Raw genomic sequence first — 21,368 nt, 5'->3', positions numbered from 1 at the left:
AAATTAAATAAAAGTAAATCCTTTCTATATTATAACTAATAAATGCTGGCCATATATATATATATATATATATATATATATATATATATATATATATATATATATATATATATATATATATATATATATATATATATATATATATATATATATATATATATATATATATATATATACATATATATATATATATATATATATATATATATATATATATATATATATATATATATATATATAAATATATATATATATATACACATACCCACTATTGCAAAATGGGTCATGGCGGCTTAATACAACCACAAACAACTTGTATACACTGGAGTTACTATCAAAAGAGATGGTTTTGAAAAAACAGATGTTATTTCGGACTTACTCTGATAAAAGTTAATTAGTAAAATATAGAATAATTTAAAATTTGTAATAACCGGTATACAGTTTTAAATCAAGCAAATTATTTTTACCATCTTTTTCTTATCTCCAATATCTTTGCAATAATTGCTCAGCATCAAAGTTTTGATTATTTAGACTGAATCAACATTGCTCAGCATCAAACAAAAACATCTTAAGGTTTTTTTTTTCAGAATAATAATAAAAACTTAGTTGGTGATTATATTGGCTTATCCAACAAGTTATTGGAGAATAAAAAGTTCTTTGAATTTACTTTCTCTAAACTCAATAGATTTTTTCATACTAGTAGAAAAAAGATTCAGTCAGAAGATGGTTGTCAACAGATTAGTTTTCCCAAAAGTACTTCTTGGTAAGAATTTCAAAATTTACCTTGCTTTAGACTTGCTTTATTGCACTTTGACTGAGCACATCTTAAAATTTAAGGTGCGTTCGATTTAAATGCAATTTTATATAATATATTGTATATTATACCGATATAAGTTAAATTTTTTTCTTTATTCAAAATATTATACAAATTATTTTGAAGACTCGTTGTGATTTTTAGCTAAGAATGGTATTTTTTCTTGATTTAGAACTAGTTTTAACATTTTCAAACTAGTTCTAACATTTTCTAACTAGTTCTAACGGAACTAGAACTAAACATAAAAAGTATGAAATTAGAAGAAAAGAACACTGTTACTTTATCGTTAATAGATAAAGTCATTTTAACGTTAGAAGATTAAACAATGTTACTTTATCGTTATAGCCACGGTTATTTTATTTAGACTTTTAAAGCAATGTCCTATAGACAACATTTATTAGCCAATCAAAAACCACTAAACATCGCTAATATTTATCGTGTTGTTACTATTACAAAAAATAAACAACTAAGGCTGACTGAAAATTATTTACGAAAATTATTTTAGTCCCGAAACATCGCAATTTATAAAACTTCTAAGCAAGTTTTCTCAAAAAGCTACCAAGAAATGATTTTAATTTTTACAGTTATAGAATTTTAAATTAGACTACTTTCAAATTAAAATACAAATTTATGGGATACAACATAAGATCTTCAGGGTAATTACTTTAACCGTTAATCGCGTATTTGTAATTGTAGAAGCCCATTAGACTTGGAAACATTATTTGACAGAGATGCCAATTTACATTAGTGACCAACCACTAAGTTTTTTTTTATATGTTGTATATTGCTGTACTTCAAAAGGTTGTAAAAAATTTGCAGTCTAGGTTTTTCCCAACGAATCCAGATGACTTAAAGTTCATTCAAAAAGTGGGTCGCTCAAAAAAATCTTGACGAAAAACCACTTTTAAAAATTTAAAAATGAACTCGAGCAAAAAATTCAGCATTCGGTCAAAAAAAAAGCGCTACAATTTAAACAAACAATTTAAACCCATTTTAAAAGATATGTTGATCTTTGAAACTACTGGAAAGAGAGCTGCCAATTTTAAACTTTTTTTCAATGAAGACTATCTCTTCAACATGTATTGAGGCTGAGCGAGCCTTTTCTGCTACTGGATTATTTTTGATAAATATTCGATCCAGAATTTATCACAACTTATTACGATACACTTTTAACAAAACTAATAATGACTTAATTACGATACGCGTTGTTTCCTCAAAGCTCATTTTTTAATCAATTTTAGATCTGAATCCTTTAAAGACCTACGGCAAAAAAAAATTTTATAACATAGTTTTCTGAGATTTTTTTTTCGATGATTTTGATGATGTTTACCAGTAAATTATGTTTGTTTTTTTTTTTTTTTTTTTAACCGATTTAGTGGTAAAATTAAAAGTTGGTAAAAGCTCAATCCTAAAACCACAGTATGCTAACGTCAATTTTTTTAACGAAAGTAAATTGACTTTTTTTTAAAGATTTAGTCCCAGGACAAGATAGTAAACTTTCTCATTCTGATACTGAAAATACAAACTAAAAAAGTATGGTTCACACAGAGTAACTCACAATCGAAAAAACCTTAACCCTAAATTTAACATTGAAACTTAATCTACATAACAGGTGGTTACAAGAAATCAGGATTGAGTTACAAGGGAAACTACTTGCCTGGTTTTTAAGCTACAGATTAAATAAAAGTATGATTAAATAAAATTTTTGTTTTTTTTATTTATTTCAATTGGTCCGTTTCTTTTGGCTCTAAAAAAAGTCAACCCAAAAAGTGATAATATGGTGATTTTTTTCACGCAAAACTTTACAAGGGTTTATAGTTGCTTTACATCTTTATATTGCCTGGTATGGTATTTAGTTGCTTTTCATGCGTCAAATAGGGTCACCGAGAGAGAGCGGCACAATGGGCATACTGCCCCGGGCGCAAAGATAATAGGAGTGCCTGAAAACAAAAGACTAAAAAAAATCATAATGAGACTTTAATTACAAAAAAGTAAAAAAATTGTTTTAATGATGAGGTAAAAAATAAATTTACTTAAAGTAATATAACTAAAGCAATAAACATTTCTTTATTTATATTAACAAATAATTTTTTTTTTTTTTTTTTTTTTTGGGTAATGGGGGACCAAACAAAAAAAAAAATTTAAATTGTTTTTATATTGACGACATTGAAGTAGACATTAGGTCTAACAAAACATTTTATTTTTAAAGATAAACTGTCAGGCTATTTCAGAAAAAAATAAATATATCTCATATATACTTTTATAATTATTCTGAAAGTAAGTTTTAAAATCCCGATTTTAATAAAATAATAAAAAAAAAACTAAATTAAGAGAAAAACTAAATTAAGGAGTGTTAAAGTCTCAACGCAAGTTAAATGTCACACCTTCAAAAAAGCAAAAAAAGTCAAGACTTATAACTAAAAGTCTGTGTCTTTCACCTTCACTGAGCAATGTGACGAAGATAAATAAATTAGATAGGATTATAAAGCACTGTACACAATCTAATATCAAAGTCTCAATATGGGATTGTACATCACAAAGGCTGCTTTACAAACCTGATTGAGTCCCGTAACATTTTAATGGATGCAGTTAAAAATTAACTAGATTAAATTTTTTTATCGACTTTACCTGTCACACAACAATTTTTTAATAAGATTCATGCCTATGGTATTTGAGGCCAGCTAATAAAATATAGATTGGCTAGCTAATAGATATCCGAGTGGATTAGGATGACAAGTGGTTCCTTTAAGGATCAGTTCTTTCATCACTTCTATTTGTGTTCTTCATCAATGAGTTACCAGACTGCATTTAAAACTATATCAAATTATACACCGATGATGATAAGATTGTAAGAGTTATTGATGTCAATCAATTTTCCTCTGATTATGAAAAACTGCAAGCGGACATTGACAACGCTGTAAATTGGTCGCACAACTGTTTTGTGAATTTCAACTTTTTGAAGTGCAAAGTAATACAAGTTGATTGTCGTAAAAACTAACTAGTAATACCATAGCTGACATTATTGACAACTAAAAACTTGTTTGTCTCAAGAAGAAATTTTAATGTCGGAGCTTTTCATCTATGGAAAAAACTGTACTAGCTGTATATTAAACCACATCTATATTTTTGTACGCAAGCCTGGTCATTCCTTCTTAAACCAGAAATTGCTCTTGTCCAACAACGCGCAATATTGTTCAATTTATTCTATAACTTCATCCTTTCTTTTTTTAAAGCTTTCTTATCAAACTCAGCAAAGAGTTTAAAAAATGACCTGTTTTAAAAACCGTGTTGGAAGCCGTTGGAGATTTTGAGGCGCATGGTATTGTTGATGTACCATTTGAAGCTTGGTGTTGCTTTCCTTTATCAATATTAAACTTTTTACATATAAGTTTTATTATTGTAATAACTAAATAAAAATCCAATACTTTTGTATTTTTGGCTAAAGTCCCGCAAAATGGAAGACCTACTTTACAAGCTTTTGAACACCAGACGTTCAGCTCAGATTGCCAATATTAAACCAACTACAAAACGACCACGGAAAATTACTGCTGCTTTAAAGCAGTAGTAATTTTCCGTAGCTTTAGCTTCAACCAAAATATTGACCCATGATGAGTAGATGACTTGTTTATGCGATGTAACAGAACTTTTTGCAAAGTGACTGATGATAGCAAAATTACAATTAACCTGGATACGCAGTTTTTCTTGAAAATATGGATGTAAAGTAACATTACTAGAAATAAGAACGCATTCATCAACTTGTATGATTGTACATACTTTTAATTTAAAATTATGCATGTTTATAGGGGCGCCTAATTGCTGTTATGACCCGGGCGTCATAAAAGCTCTTTAATAATAATGAAATGAAACACATAAAATGATTCATATACAAAGCCAAGTTTTGTTTTGTTATTTGTTAAGCTTAACAAATCAGAATGCTGATTTGTTAAGCTTTACTCCAAAAAAATCTAAAGTACCAGATAAAAGAAAACTAGACTTGTTTATATATTCCATGAGGTAAATTAAATAAGGATTTCTTATGCTTAAAGTTCTTGTTTTTAAAGTTTGATTCAAGTATTTACTTTTGTCAGATTCATATGATTGTAGTTAACTTAAAACATAACAAAAACCTTTTTTGCTGTAAGCAAAGTCTTGACAGCAATGTGCTTCGGCTCCTAAATGTACAGAGCTTATAATTCTTAAAGATTTAGTTAAGGCTTTGAAGCCTTAACTAAATCTTTAAGAATTATAAGCTCTGAATTTGATATTGCTATTGAAGGCTGCACTTGGATAAGTGCTATTTAAGAACATTTGCTTTATCAAACAATGATTTCCAACGTGTCTTGCGGTCTAAAATAGGTTTAAGCTTGTGTCTAAATTCAGGTTTTACATGCTTCTGCAACATATCATAATTCTTAACAGGTGATTTTTTAAATAATTCTATTATTGTGCCAACTTTTTTTAAAATTGAAAAAGAAACTTTTATAACAACAGCCGCAACTTAATCTATTTTTAAATTAAATGCAGCCAGCTCTTAACCTTGGTTAAGCTCTTCACTGTTATCCTTACTATCATTAATTTCAAAAGTATCGCTTTGGTTTAAAACTTCAGTTGGTTTAACATAAAGTACATCCCCTACTGCTAAATGGATGATGTGATGTAGTGGTGATGCAGATGTGATGTGAGGGTTGATTAAACAGCCAAACTTAACCATAACAGATGCTATATCGGTTTACTAACAAATCATTATTAAATTCCAGTTTGAATTCACTCAAATTTTTACAATCTCAAAAATTTTATCAGATGGCATATTACCCTCCATACATACCTCCAACGACAATACAAGTTCAAGATTATAAAAGCTTTTGTTTGCGTGCTTGTTAATATTTATATAACGATGCGTTTCAATTGATGAATATTCATCAATAGTTAAGGTGGCTTAACACCATTAAAACATTAAATTTTTGTTGTTGTTTCAAAATCTGATATTGTTAGTTTTCGTCTTTCAGCCGTTAATAAAAGATAGACTTAATAAAATTCAGCCGTTAATAAAAGATCCAGTAAAATATTTTAAATGGAAATTGAACTAGAAAGTATTTTTTGTACTTTAGCTGAGGCAAAACTTCTTACTTTTAGTATCAGTGTTAAATGAAATTTCATCAACTGCAATGAGATCTGTTAGTATATCTTTTATACATCAGATCTGTAAGTATATCTTTTGCTTGTGGGTCATTCCACATAAGATTGCCATAATTCAAAAATATTTAAACTGAATATTAGAAATAGATTTTTTAAAATTAAATTAACAGACAGATTAGTGCATCTAAGAAAAATATCTTCACTTTGTCATTTATTCTTATGTGTGTAGGAGATGTTTAAAATTTGGTAGCCATTTTTAATAATTTATGATATAAAAAACATGGATTTCTTAACATGGAGTTGTGTTAAACGTTTTTAATTTTTAATTCTCAGAATAAACATTAATGGTTAAATAAGTTTGTTAATAAGTGATATTATTATTATCTCAATTATTAGTTGGTACTAAAAAGAAAAAAGACGTTTTTCACCGTCACGACCGCGTTTTATAACAAATTTAGTTTTTTTATACAACCTAAATTTAATATTTTTCAATTAGAAAATAATTAGTAAAGCATTTTAGCTGAAATAAGTATGTATGTAAAAAAAAATTTATAACATCCTTGTCTGGAATAAAGTAAAATCCAATTTCTTTTTTGTCACGACCGCGACGTAACGGATGTTTCGATGTTTTAATGCATCGTTACGATGTTTAAATCCATTGTATTGATGTTCAAATGCGTCAAGGAAGAAGATTTAGTTCGAAAAATCTTTATTGAAACACGCGAAATAAAGAGTAATTTAAAAAATTTTTATAACTGTGTATTTAAAGGTTAAGAACTAATTTAAATATAACTTATTTGACATATTCTACATAAGAATACAGGAAACATAAATATTAAAAAAATGCCCAAATCGCACAAACAAGTTTGTAAAGATAGAGAAAGAAAGAAAACTGAATAAAAAGAAATAGAAAAAGCACGAAGTAATATTCGTCGCCAACAATGAACGCCAGAGTAAGAATTAAAAAAAAGGAGCTTACTAAATTACGACAGCATAAACATAGAGATCTTCAAAAAGCTCAAGGTATCATTGATATTCCTTGTTCTTCTTCTAGTCAAATGGAAGAATCTGTCTATCATTCAAGTTCGTCAGAAGTGCGTGATGTGAACCGCGTTAAATTGGCTTTACCAAAGTCGTCACGAAATGCAGATTGTATCATTAAACAGTTAGCAATAGAAATGAACATCTTTTTACCAGATATATCAAAGGTAAAAAAGCGCACCAGTTTATCTTCTAGTGTATTCAATCATGTACTAGAGTTTTACAACCGCGAAGAAATATCTTGGTGGACTCCAGGTATGAAAGACTTTATAAAAATTTATGGTGAAAAATTTCAAAAACGTTACTTGTTATTTAAATTAAGGGAATGTTATGCTCTGTATGCAGAAGAATTTGGTAGCGATATAAAATTTTTCAAATTTTGTGCACTTCGTTCAGCTCAAATACTCACATATTCAGAGATGTCTCTTGAAACCTGTGTTGTCTAGTTCATGAAAATTTTATTAATATATGCAACGTTTTATCCTCAAACCTTAATTTTGAACCTAATAACACAAACTGGGTAAACAAATTGATCCTTTGCTGCTCTCTCACTCTAGATTGCTTCTTACTAACGTGTATTTTTTGTGCTAATTGTTCTAACAACCGAATGCTACCACCATCCAAAGAGCAAAACGAAAAATGCATTGAAGTCAGTTACATAAACTGGTACAAAGACTAGGTTACAAATCGCATACACCAGGGATTGATCAAACAGTCTTTGTATGCAGTATACAGAGTTTTCGAAAATGTTACCTCAATTTCGGATTCACCATTTAATTAAACGTCACAAAGCGTCTGTTTATTGCCACCAAATAGATAATATTATCGATGGTGAATTATTAATACACTTTTATTTTAGCCAAAACTATTGCTCATCAAGTACAAGTACTCATCAAGAACAAGTTCAAAGTGCTAATTGGAGTCAAGGAGTCAATCTCAAATAACAATCCTCACTGTTGCTGTTTATACAAAAGATTTGAAAAATATAGTTGCTTATTTAACAGATAAAAATGATCACAGCAACCCATGCGTCAGTTTTTTCCTTGAATTAACTTTGAAGGTATTTTCCTTAAACAGTTTAACTTTATATCTTTTATTTATATCTTTGTAGCATTTGTAATACATTTTTTAAAGGCTTACCTACCAATTCAATTATACACAAAGTAACGCAGTGGAGTGATTGTCCATCTTCTCGATTTAAAAACCGCTTAATGGTAAAATTCCTGAAGTATTTTTAAGTGACATTTAATATTCTAACTTTCAAGTGGAGTTTTTTGCTACAGCTCACGAAAAAGGAGCTATTGATGACGTAGGAGGAACTTTAAAAAGAATAGCATGGCAAAAGGTTAAAACAAGACAAGTTATTATTCAAAATGCGAGGCAATTTTATGAAGCTATATGCAAAGATTCGACGGTAAATTTAATATATTTGACTGAAGATGAAATCGATCAACATTATAGTCAGCTAAGCGATACCTTACTGCTAGCAGAAAAGGTTGAAGATATACGACTTTACCATTACTGGAAAGTAAAAAATGAAATTTTTAGCATGAAAAAAATATCACCACTATCAGACGAATAATACATAAAACAAAAAATTGTTATTTAGTATATTGATTTATTTAGTTTATTTAAATGTCTTTAATATTGCAATTTAATAAAGTGAATTGTTACGTTTTTTTTATTAAAAACTTGATACTTCTTTTATTTTTCTAAGGATATCTATAAACATTGTTTAAATTGTTTGTATACTTTTAAAAACTTTGGCAATTCTAAAATATACGTTAAAGATACCTAAAATGTAATGTTATCTGATAGTACAATATTTTGTCACGACCGCGACTTTTTGCTAGCTACCATTTTATGTTAAACATGAACAAAAAAAAAACAAAAAAAAAATTGTTATTTAGTTAATATAACATCCTATAAAAAATAATTAAAAAAATTAAATTTTTAATGTTAAAGTTTTCTACAAAAAAACAAAATTACTTAAACAAGTTCTGTTTCTGTAGCTGTCACGATCGAGACTGATATTATTTTGACATAGCGACGCAACTATAGCATAAAATTTACTGTAAATTTTTCAGATAGTAGTACGTTCAGATAGTAGTACGTGTACACATTACCAAAAAAAAAAAAAAGTTTATTAAGTTCCTTGCTTATATTTTCACCTTTTGCAGTAGAAATGTCACGACCGCGACTATGGAATGACCCTTGTACAAAACTAAATATCTTTTTGGGATGAACTTTAAATTGTTTTTGTAGGATGTAGTACGGCAATACTATTTTATGGTTAATCTGGAGATGCTTTCGCATAAGACTTGTGCAGCCTTTGATTTTTACATCAACTGGTTTTGAATTGAGCAGTTTCGTTTTACTTTGCACTTTAAGAAATGCTCACAAACAGAAACATTGCTTTTAAATTCTTGGATAGTCATTTTAAAATTGTTTTTCTAAACTTTAAAAAAAAATGTTTCAAAGTGCAACAGTTTGAAACTAAGTGTAGGCTATAATGGTAGCCAACATTGACATTATAAAAAGTAATTTTATGGAAAAAAAACTTAAATATTTGAACGAAATAGATTTCGGTTCTGGATCTTGGATCCGACTATGCCCTAATTGCCATTGCAGTATTACCTACACTCTTGATGTCAATCCTTTGATTGATAGACTTAATGCTTCTATAAGTAAAAAATATTTTACCTGGAAAAATAAACTTTATTATTTAACTGCACGTAGTTTTGATCTATCAGAAATCTCTTACTATATTTTTAACTTCCATCAGATAGTAAACTATACGCCAAAAACAAAGAATGAAAAATTAAAAAACAACAGCATCTATTTTGATAAAATTTTAAATAATGTAAATACCTATTTGAATAATTAAAACCTATTTTAGTAAAAATATAACCTACAATAATAAGATAAAAATTTGACTTTAAAAAAATCAACACAATAAGACTTCAAGACTTTTTATAAGAATACACATAAAGATTTTCAAAACATTGGGAAAATATCGAGACTTTGAAAAAATAGAAAGATGGTGCATATATTTCAATAATTTTTAGAGATAATTGAGTTTTTTTGTAAAAACATAATTAATCAAGTTTTATATCTCGCTATCAACCAGATTAAGTTTTATATCTCGCTAAACCAGATAAAACCAGGTTTTGATTAACAGTGTAATGCTTATTATTTTCTGATGCCCCATGAAGTAACACATTTAATGTATTTAAGTCTCTACTTAAAATTTCAACTTGAAAACTATTAAAAACAACACTGTCTATAAAATACTCTGACGTTTTTTTGCACCACCATTCACTTGATATTGGCTCAATGTCTAAATAAAAAATATGACAAGTTACAACATAATCATTGTATTTAAAGAACGTTATTTATATAAAAAAGCTAATCCGATGTAACCCTACCTCCAAGAGAGCACTCAATAGCAAAAAATGGAACCTTTTTAAACTGAGTTTCTAGTAATCGAATATCTTTTTTTGAAGTTATCTGCATGTTAAGACTAACGTCAGGAAAACACACTACAAACTAAAAGATTTTTAAATTTATTGAAAAAAAAAAGTTATAAATGAAAGGTATAACGTACAATATAAAAGAAAATTTGCAACCTCCTCATTTTGAAAGTTTTGACACATTTTAGTAGATTTTATAATACCACGATGCCATAATTCGTCTTCACTTCTGTAAACAGCGCACAAATCTCCAACTTTAAACTGCAAGCCTTCTTCAACTTTTTGGTTCTATAAATTTGCAAAAATGTTATCCTAAATATAACTGCTTGAGTATATTTAAGATTTAATACATCGTCAGTTCGGAATACAAGTGTCCTATCAAAAATTTATTAAATCATAATTATGTAATATATATCTAATTTATGTAAATTTATATCTAATTTATGTAAATTTAAAGTTATGTAAATGTAAAAAACTGTTTTTATATAACGTTACAATATAACTTTATATAAAAAGAATATTTTTTTTATTTAACATATTGTTAAATTTTCATAAAATAGATGATTTTTTATTAGGAATGTAACGGAATTCCGTTATAGCCGGAATTCCGAGCGGAATTCGTGACTTTTAGGTTATTCCGGTTCCGACCGGAATTGTAATGTTTTAGGCCGAAATGCCGGAATTTATTTTTTGTTTTATTTATTTAAGAAATGTGACACAGACTGTGTAAATTAAATCAAAAAATCATTGTCCTACAGGGCAATGAAGAACTATGGGTAAACCTAGGTAAAATACAAAATTTTTAACAAATACAATGTAATTTTAGATAAGGCTACAGTTTGGCCCTCTAAAATAATTTTATTTTTTCGCTTGTTGCATTCTCGTTAGTGGAGAGTTTTTAAACATTAGAAATTTTAATTAAAATAATAAAAGAAAAAAGATTGCTGCCCTATTCCAAATCCTCAGTCAATGTAGCATCACTTCCTTGTAAAAGCAAGTTATGGGATAGTCGATGTAGCAACACCCCCGTGTAGCAGCAGGCTATAAGATAATGGACATAGTAGCACTCCTTTTGTAGCAGCAGGCTATACAATAATGGATGTAGCAGCACTCCCTTGTAGCAGCAGGCTATAAGGTAGTCAATGTATGCACTCAAGTCAGTTAATTTTCTTTATGTTTATATTTAAAAATCACCACTTTGAGCAAGTCTCCACACGAAAGCGCAACAAGTGATAAAATAAAATTATTTTAGACCGCATATCTGTAGCTTTGCCTAATTTTATTTCCAGTAAAATAAGAAGATTTGAATTAGAGAGATTGTATTGTATAATATATAAGATATAACTGCGCTTCATGTAAAGACTAAAAAAATTTAACTATTTTGGGTTTTGGGTGTGTGTGTATATATATATATATATATATATATATATATATATATATATATATATATATATATATATATATATATATATATATATATATATATTATATATATATAATATATATTATATATATATGTTATGTATATATATATATATATATATATATATATATATATATATATATATATATATATATATATATATATATATATATATATATATATATATATATATGTATATATATATATATATATATATATATATATATATATAAATTATGTTAGTGTATTCTATAAACAGAGTACTCAATGTTCTTAAAGAACAGAGCAATAATAAATTGGTAAAAACACTTATCTAATTTTTTCTTTCTTCTACACAGTGTTTCTCCATCAGTAGGTTCATCAGGAAGAATTCTTCCTGATGAATCTACTGATGGAGAAACACTGTGTAGAAGAAAGAAAAAATTAGATGAGTGTTTTTACTAATTTATATATATATATATATATATATATATATATATATATATATATATATATATATATATATATATATATATATATAAGGGCCCTGCAAGTTGGTATTTTTAGTTTTGAATCTTGAATCGAAGTGGGTCTTGATTTACGAATCGAGTCAAGTCACGAATTGAATCAGCAATATGAGGAAATCCTAATTTAGGCATCTTTTTTCAAAAAAAATCTTTATAAACTTTTTCTGCCAAGAATAATTTTATAGCGGTTGTTTGGAAGCAGTTACTTTCGATTAAAATTACTTTACTCTGCCTGTAACAAATAAAAACATTTTGATAGCATTTTCTTAGCATTGGATATCTTTATATATATATAGTTTGATATATATTTCTTATAGTAATTTTTTTAAATATTCTAAGCTATCTTTGTGTGGGTTATAATATTTGTTTAGTTTATTTATTGTTTTTGTTTTATATTATTATTTTTTTTTTTTACTGTAATTTTTTGCAAGTTTATTCTATTATAACACATTTACTATATGCATAGCTATTTTGCAATCAATTTTGTATCTGCTTTTATCATCTTTTGTTAATTTTGTTATTTTATCATGTTCTAATCGGGGTTTTTTTTAATTATTGTCATAACTGTAAATTTATATTATTATTATTAAACAATTTTTCGAAATAGTTTTTTTTCTTACTTTTTCCAATTTTCATTATACAATTGAAAATATAATAAAAAATTTGTATGTTTAAAACTTTAAAATTGTGTTAAAGAATTAATTGATAAAAAAGATAAAAACTATAAAAAAAGTAAAAGAAAAATCTGGTAGAACAACGAGATTAAAAAACTTTATGAAGACAAAAAATATTGGTTTAATAATTGCAGAAAAACAGGTTTTACTGATGTAGAGAGTCAAAATATGTATAAATCTGCGAGGAAAATCTTCAGAAATAAACAATGAACTAACTCAAAAAGCAACAGAACAAAAGAATTACTTATACTATGTAGTTTATAGAATAATGACAAAAGGCCATTTTGGAAGTCTGTGAAGAAAAAAAAATAAAACTGATAATGATGTAGATATAGAAACAAAAATACTTTCTCAACACTATAAAAAAAATTTTAATGAAAATATCGTTAAGGAAAATAATAATGATAAAATAGATAGAATAAATATTTAATATATGTATGTTTGTATATATATATACATATATATATATATATTTATATATATATATATATATATATATATATATATATATATATATATATATATATATATATATATATATATATATATATACATATAAAAATAGAATAGAATTCATATTATAAATATAATAAAGTAACTGACGAATATTAAAAAATAGTAAGTCAAATAGAGTAAATAGAACTTGAAGATACCAATATTATAAACAAAATCAGTAAACTAAAAAGCAATAAAGCAGTTGGACATGAAGAAATTAGCAATGAAATATTAAAATGTCTCTGCAAGGAATTAATACTAGTTAAAAATATTTTTGAAACAGTAATAATGAGTCCATCATGTCACAAAACTTTAACATTGGGAAAGTAAATTCCTAAAGAAGATAGCGGTAACTTGAGCGATATAAATAATGTCAGACCATTAACTATTTCAAATGCATTATATAATCTTCTAGAATATTTTATAATGGATAATATCAATAACAGTTATAATTTATCAGGCTTACAATTTGGATTTCAGAAGGACAGTTCATGCAGTCATGCGGTAACTGTATTGCTTGAACTAATAAAATATATATAAAAGCAGAAATGAAAACACATTAGTGCGCGCAATTGATGCATCAAAAGCAAACATCAAAATCAAAACAGCCTGCTAAATAAAAATATTGAAAAATAAGTTATAAATACTGGTGCATACTAAAAAAAATACTAGGAAGATTAAAAACACATATACAAAACAATAATAATGAGAGATCATAAATATTTGCAACAACAATTGATGTCGAGCAAGGTAATCTAATTAAAGATATTCAGAAAATAGAAAAAGGAATTTCAATTAGAAAAATGAATGTTGGCATAATTATATACGGAGACGATAATGTGGTTCTATCCAATAATCATATGGACATGAACGAAATACTTGTAATGTAATAAATATTGAGAAACTTACCAAATTTAGGAATCCACAAAAAACTCAATTTATTATAAATTTTGGAATAAATAGTAAAAAGATGAAAAATGAAAAAATAATATTTGTTAAAGAAAAGATGCAAATTGATGAAGTTGAATCTTTAACATGTTTAGGACTTGAATTAAATAATAACTTAAAGATACTTACCTGAAAAAAAGAAAAAAGAATTTCACAAAAACAATTCATGCCACAAGGCATAATTTGCATTTTTAAAATTTTTATAGATATAAATACGGAATGAAAAAAAAAATTATAAAATGTTTCTTTTTCAAATATTTTTAAAGTACAATATAACAAAAGAAACTTTAATTAAAATCAGTTGTAACATGAAAAAAGAATATATATGAAAAAATATATATATTAACATGAAAAAATATATATATTAAACTATTAAACATAATTAGTATTCTATAACATATATAAATTAAAAATTTGATTTCAATATAAATAAACAATAATTTCCATTAAAAAAAACAAACCTCATACAAAGTCAGTAAATTAATAAGCATATCTTTATAATCATTCCAGCGACTAGTAGGAATTACCTAGAAAGTATGTATTATTATACTTACTTAACCTATTATAACTTACCTACTATACTTTTATATAAATGAAACTATAACTTATTAACTAGAGAAGTATATAACACATGCATCACATAACACATGCACCACATAACACATGCACCACATAACACATGCACCACATAAAATTTTAAAGTTTAACATTATAATAAAATCTAATGCAGAGCTAATAACCCTGCCTAGCAGCAAAGTAATTTTCTGCTGAATAGTTAACTTTTAGAGAGGCAGAAGCTGTTGGCGGTGGCCTCCCAAACAGTTTTTAGCGGCAAAATGTTTTGGTTTTCGCCTCCAGTGGCTTTCCCCTTGCTATTGGCAGCTACAGCTAGAGATTTTTTTTGGAAAGCCAAAAAGCTTTGAAGACAAGATTTCCCAGTGGGCTACAGCCACCAAATTGGATGCAGAAATATTTACCTCCTGCTGGTAGATATAATGAAAAATAATTTCACATTCATTTTCAATCATTTCAATCATTCATTTCCAATCATTTTAATAATTTATTTTCAATCATTCAAGTTAAAGAGCAACTTAAATATTTATTAGGAACAAATCTTAAAAATATTCTAAAAAAAATTTTACTTCCATTCGAAAAAAATCATTTTAACAAAAAAATTTATATGTAATTAAATTGTCAGATTTTGATCAAAGTTTTTTTCGAATATGTCGACATCTTAAATTTTTTATTAATTTTATTATTCACAATAACCTTATTTTCTTATTAATAGTTATTAATATTATAATTATAATTAGAATAGACTTTTAATAATCTTTTAATGAAAAGTATCTTATCTAAAAAACAACTAATTAAATTGACTTTTAAAAACTTACAACAACAACAACAACAAAAATTCACATCTATAAAATGTAGACCACCTAGCCAAAAAATGTTACATTCACGGCTGGCCGATATTTTTGTGGCTGGCTGGCTAACTGACTAATTTTCATGGCTGGCTAGCTGACTTCATATCATATCATAACAAGATTTATTACTACAATACTACCACTACCCATTTAATGCAGTAGTGGTAGATCATAATAAACTGAACTCGGAATCACATCATAAATGAGAGGTTCCGAGTTCAATTCCCACCATGTCGCTGGTAGTACCGCACTCAACTTGTTTCTCCGCGCAGCGGCCTTGTTTGTCAAGATTCATGTTTCGGAGTTATAGAGTTGAGAGAAGGTTATAACCACAAGTAGCCTCCTCATCTGTAGTGCTCTTCTTGGCCATGGGGAGGTGAATTACAAAAAAAAAAAAAAAAAAAAAAAGAAATGTTAGTTATTTTTTAACTTCTGTTAATACAATTTAAAATTAACGTTTTCAAACGTTTAAAAAAACACCTTTTTAAAATTTGATTATGTCATCAAAACTGTGAATATAATGAGAAGTAATGCAAAAGCAAGAACTTTTTAAAAAATAAATTCATATCAAGATGTCTATTGAAAAATCTTTTAATTTAAAAAATCCATGACACAACTCATAGAACAACAATAGGGTAATTATCATGGATAAAACAAACCGTATTCATTTAATATGGAGCCAAGAATGATCTATTTTCATTCAGTATGATACCAGTTGTACTAAAAAGGCATTCTTCAGGTACACTTCCTATGCTTAATACAAGATTAACATGGAGCAATAAAAGTGAATTGTAACAATGAACATTAACTTCGAGAAAAAAAAAGAATTATAATTACCAGATTTTCATATAATATTGATTAGAGGTTACTTAAAATAAAAAATTTATACACAAAAAAAAATTATTGTTTATTATCCATAAATAAAATCTATACTTTTATCTGCACCATAATAATTTTTTTTTCTCTTTTCCTTTGTAACAAATTCTGCTTTGAAAACTGCAAGGCTGGTGATTTGTCATGAATGCTAAGTATTGATTTCTGCTTGTAAGCCAGTACTATTATCTGGCAATCCTTCCAAACTTGGTGATGTTTTTTTTTATATATATAAAGTTGATACTTTTCATAATATAGTAATACAGAATTTTGGTTTCGGACTAGAAGTGACACTTTTTTTTTGAAGTGACACTTTAAAATTATTACTTTAGATTTACCGCATTACCAAATATATAACAATAGCAAAAAAATGGGTTATTATAAACTAATTTAATGATAAAATGATATAAATAATTAATTAGTTATTTAGTTATGCTGCTAGATGTCACTACTTATTTTTATAGTTGGCTAAGATAATTTCATGGTTGACTAAATTGGAATTTTAGCGACGGCTAACAGCAGCAGCTTGTGGGTCTAATAAAACGTTAAAAAGATTTGACTATCTACTTTTAAATGTTTTAAACATTTTAAACTATAAAAAGTTTAAAATGTTTAAAAGATTAAATTGAGTTTAAAAAGTTTTAATACATTTAAATTGAGTATTTAAACATTTTAATTGTTTCAGTAACATTTCTTTTATTACATTTCTAAACTTTAAAATGCCTATTGACATTTTTTGTATATATAATCTTAATCAATAAATGTTTACCCAACTGCACCTATCCCTATTTATTATTCCCTATATCGAACTGAATAGCTTAGACAGTCATAAGACCTAAAATAATGCCATTTCAAACATAAACCATAGACTTTAGCTACCCTAGCATACGTTGGAGGTACCTACTTTAGCTACCATAGTATACGTTAGAGGTACCTACTTTAGCTACCATAGCATACATTGGCTCTTATGACTCTTGATATTTGCAATGCCAACCGCCACTTAGTCAAGCCAACACTACCAATAGAATTTATTAATTTATCAATTTATTAATATTACTTTTGTTAATACTTTTATCATAACTACTTTGTAATAGGTATTTTATCATTTTATTTTTATCATATCACTTATTTTATCATATTTTATCATTTTTATTTTTATCATAGTATGTTTAATTACAATTAGTTTCTATTATTTATTACTTATTTAATATTATCATGTAATTTTTTATGCTCAATTATTTCTATTATTACTTGTAAGTTTTCTATGCTAGTAACTATGCTAATATGTCACAACATATACAGTAACTATGCTAGTATGTCAGAACATATACAGTCCGAGCCAAACAAATAGCACATGCATTAATTTAGTAATAAAAATAGGTGTATGAACATATTAAATTTAATACAATAATTAATACATATTTAACACAATTTAATCCAAGAAATAAAATACAATAAAATGGACAATATTGTCTTTGTTTTTGTTTAAAACATGTAAAAACAAAAAATGAATAAAATGAAAAATATATTATGTGTCAAATTAATAGCACACACATCATTTCAGCAGGTTTTAGAGATTACTAAGACGTAGAAACATACCTAATAGTCAATTTTCTTACCTTTCTTTATAATAACCTAAATGTAACACTTAGGCATGGAGGAAATGAGCGTTTCAAGCAAAGATTTTGTTCTATTCCAACTGGATGGCCATTTTCAGTTCTGCGACGCTGCTGTATTGTTTTTCATTTGCATACATGTGACAAGACAAATAACCCCATATGTTTTCAATTAGATTCAAGTCAGGTGACAACGCTGGATGATCAAACAACTGGATGTCATGTTCCATTACAAATTCCATTACCGTCTTTGCCGTATGCATCAATGCGTTATCTTGCATATAGACAAACATATGTCCCTAATTGGCATACCCATATGGCATTAAGTAACCAGAGAGTGTAATAATATAGTCTTCAGCTGGTTGTTTGCCTTCTTAGAACTTCAATTCAAATAATTCAGCCTTGGAAAATACACCCTTACTCATGACACCACAACCACCATTTTGTCTGGACAAGAAAGTCTTGGACTCTTTTCAGAAGTCATGCCAATATTGATATCCATCTAGACCATCAAGATTAAATTTCTTCTCATCAGACCAAATAATTGAGCCCCAATCAGGTGGACAAGACAAATGTTGGTTCACATACGCCATACATTTCTCCATGTAATGTTTCTGCATTGCCGGCATTGACATATGTTTCGCATACCTCAGATGTTTGGTTTCACATGTTCTTTGTATTGTGCGCAATGACACATCAATATCCAGCTGGGTGCGCATCAATTGGGCACTACAACCAGTGTTTGAATCATGTGACTTGTGGTATGTAAACTTGCAGTATGTGACGTTTGTCATGCTTGGTTAATTTTGAAGCATTTTGGTTGGATTTTGTTTTTAAATATGTATCAGGATCCTTCAAAATCTTCTCGATCACCTTCTGACTTTGCTGTATGTTTCAATATCTCAGACGTTGATACATTGGCAGCTTTGAATGCTTTGATCATAGCGAGTTCTTCAGCATTTAACTATAGGAGTTAAATGTATGTTACATATATGTTACAGAGGACTACTATGGGAGTTCCACGTCCCATAGTAGTCCTCTGTAACATATATGATTAGTTCACATATGATGGCCCTTTGGTCTACATTAACATATGTATCACTTACCTAGCATTAGCAATTCGTTTGTTGCAGTCAAATGTTAAATGACTGATGTGTGCTATTTGTTTGTCACTAGAAAATATCATATGGTCTACCATAATTTGACACTGGAAAACATTTGGCGCCAAAAACGATATGTTTCTTATTACTTCTCTGATTATGACTATTTTTAGATATTTTAATGTTTAAAACAGTATAAAATGAATAAAATATATTATATTTGTAGTGTAAGCTATTTGTTTGGCGCGGACTGTAGGTTGATTGATTATACAAAATTTGTTTTTTATAAAAAAGTTTAATAATTAAACTTTGCATTGTATAAACTTTTTATAAATATATAATATTTTCATTGTATAAACTTTAATCTGCTTTTGTATAATTTGATACAATTAAAAAGAGCTTAAATTTCTTTAAGTTTTTGAACTCGAAGATATTTTAAAAATAATTCTAGGATTTTGGTTTTTTAAAACCATGTGAGATTTGGGGAATTTATGATCCAAGATTAAAAAACCTATTTACATAAAAAAAAAAAAAATCAAACAGCTAATATTAACATCAAAGAGCTTGTATTAAATACTATTAAACTAAAATATTAAAAAAATTAAGTCATTGCTATTTCTAGTTATTTACTTTATTTTAGTTTCAAATAAAGTTTCAAACAAAGTTTTATTTTAATATCTGTTAATATCATTAAAATTAGAAAATATTTTAAAATAAAATTAGACATTTTTATTATTAAATTGATTTTAGTTTCAATACACGTTAACCTGGTAATGTCCTTTAAATACCATTAGACTATGTCTACAAAACACAATAATAACAAAAATTGTATTTACAAAACAGTTTTATGCATTTTAAAAATAATACTTCAGTAAAAACAAATATTTCAAAATTTTTCTAATAAAAAATTCACAAAGTTTTTGATTGAGCTCGCTCATATCAACTTCATCGTTAAGTACAATTTAACTTAAGATATGTGCTAAGTTTTACTAAGGTTTAATCAAAACCAAACCTGCATAATTTGCTACAATATATTAATTTAATACAAAATTTAAAATTATTTGAAATTAAGAATAATCAGGAACAGGAGCTTCAATAACCTACAACAAGCAACAACAACAAAAAAGTTTAGAAATTTTGAAAAATATTTTGCAATTTATCATTTATGTTGACAAAATCAAATCTAAAGCTAGCAGCTTTTTTTTCTAATTGCAATCAAATGACACAAGTTGAATTTAATGACATAATTAATAAAATAAAACAAGTAAAAAACAAACAACAAACTCCCAAAAAACAACAATAAAAAAATGTCCTAAATATAAAGTAAAAAAATGTTATAAAGTATAACTTCAACTAATTTAAAAAATTACAAAATTTGAAGAAAAAACAAAACAAAAAAAAACAATACCAAAAATTTATAAGGGTTTTCTGCAGCTTGAACATATCCTTCAAAAATATTTTGTTGCATATTTGGAATCATATTCAATATTTGATCAAGTTCAGTTTTAATATCAATTTTCTGATTGAGATTTAATGCATCCATTTGAGAGCTTATTACACTTTCTCCGATTAATGTCTTTTCATCTTCTGCAGTCAACATCTTTATGGACCAATCAACAAAATCTAATAAATCATTGTCTCCATCTGGTACAAGTATTCTTACTAATGGTAACTCACTTAATTGCACTGTTTCAATCATCACATAATCAAGGTCTTTAACAAAATCATTAATTTTCTCAAATTCATCAAAATGTTTCTGAAAAAAAATTTAAAATGATTGTTTTAATAACAAAAATTGAGATAAAAAAAAATAAAAGTTAAAAATTCTGTTAAAATAAAATATTG

At 26.9% G+C, this 21,368-nt stretch overlaps 1 protein-coding gene across 1 annotated transcript in view; it reads right to left on the bottom strand.

Moving 5' to 3' along the window:
- Positions 1-9,812: 9,812 nt before the first annotated feature.
- The window catches only part of LOC101239559 (tudor domain-containing protein 7), a 62,839-nt gene continuing 51,283 nt past the window's right edge, over positions 9,813-21,368 (bottom strand). The window contains exons 19-23 of the mRNA XM_065795586.1: positions 20,932-21,279; positions 14,972-15,037; positions 10,621-10,752; positions 10,420-10,540; positions 9,813-10,331 (exon numbers count right to left, since the gene is read on the bottom strand). Of these exons, the coding sequence (XP_065651658.1) occupies positions 10,123-10,331; positions 10,420-10,540; positions 10,621-10,752; positions 14,972-15,037; positions 20,932-21,279 (876 nt within the window). The 3' untranslated portion in view covers positions 9,813-10,122. The remainder of the gene's footprint in view (positions 10,332-10,419; positions 10,541-10,620; positions 10,753-14,971; positions 15,038-20,931; positions 21,280-21,368) is intronic.

The sequence above is a fragment of the Hydra vulgaris genome, chromosome 04 (genome assembly GCF_038396675.1).
Source record: "Hydra vulgaris chromosome 04, alternate assembly HydraT2T_AEP".
In the NCBI taxonomy this organism is placed as follows: Eukaryota; Metazoa; Cnidaria; class Hydrozoa; order Anthoathecata; family Hydridae; genus Hydra; species Hydra vulgaris.
Note: the sequence above shows the minus strand (reverse complement) of the source record. Positions and strands in the feature narration are given on the sequence as shown.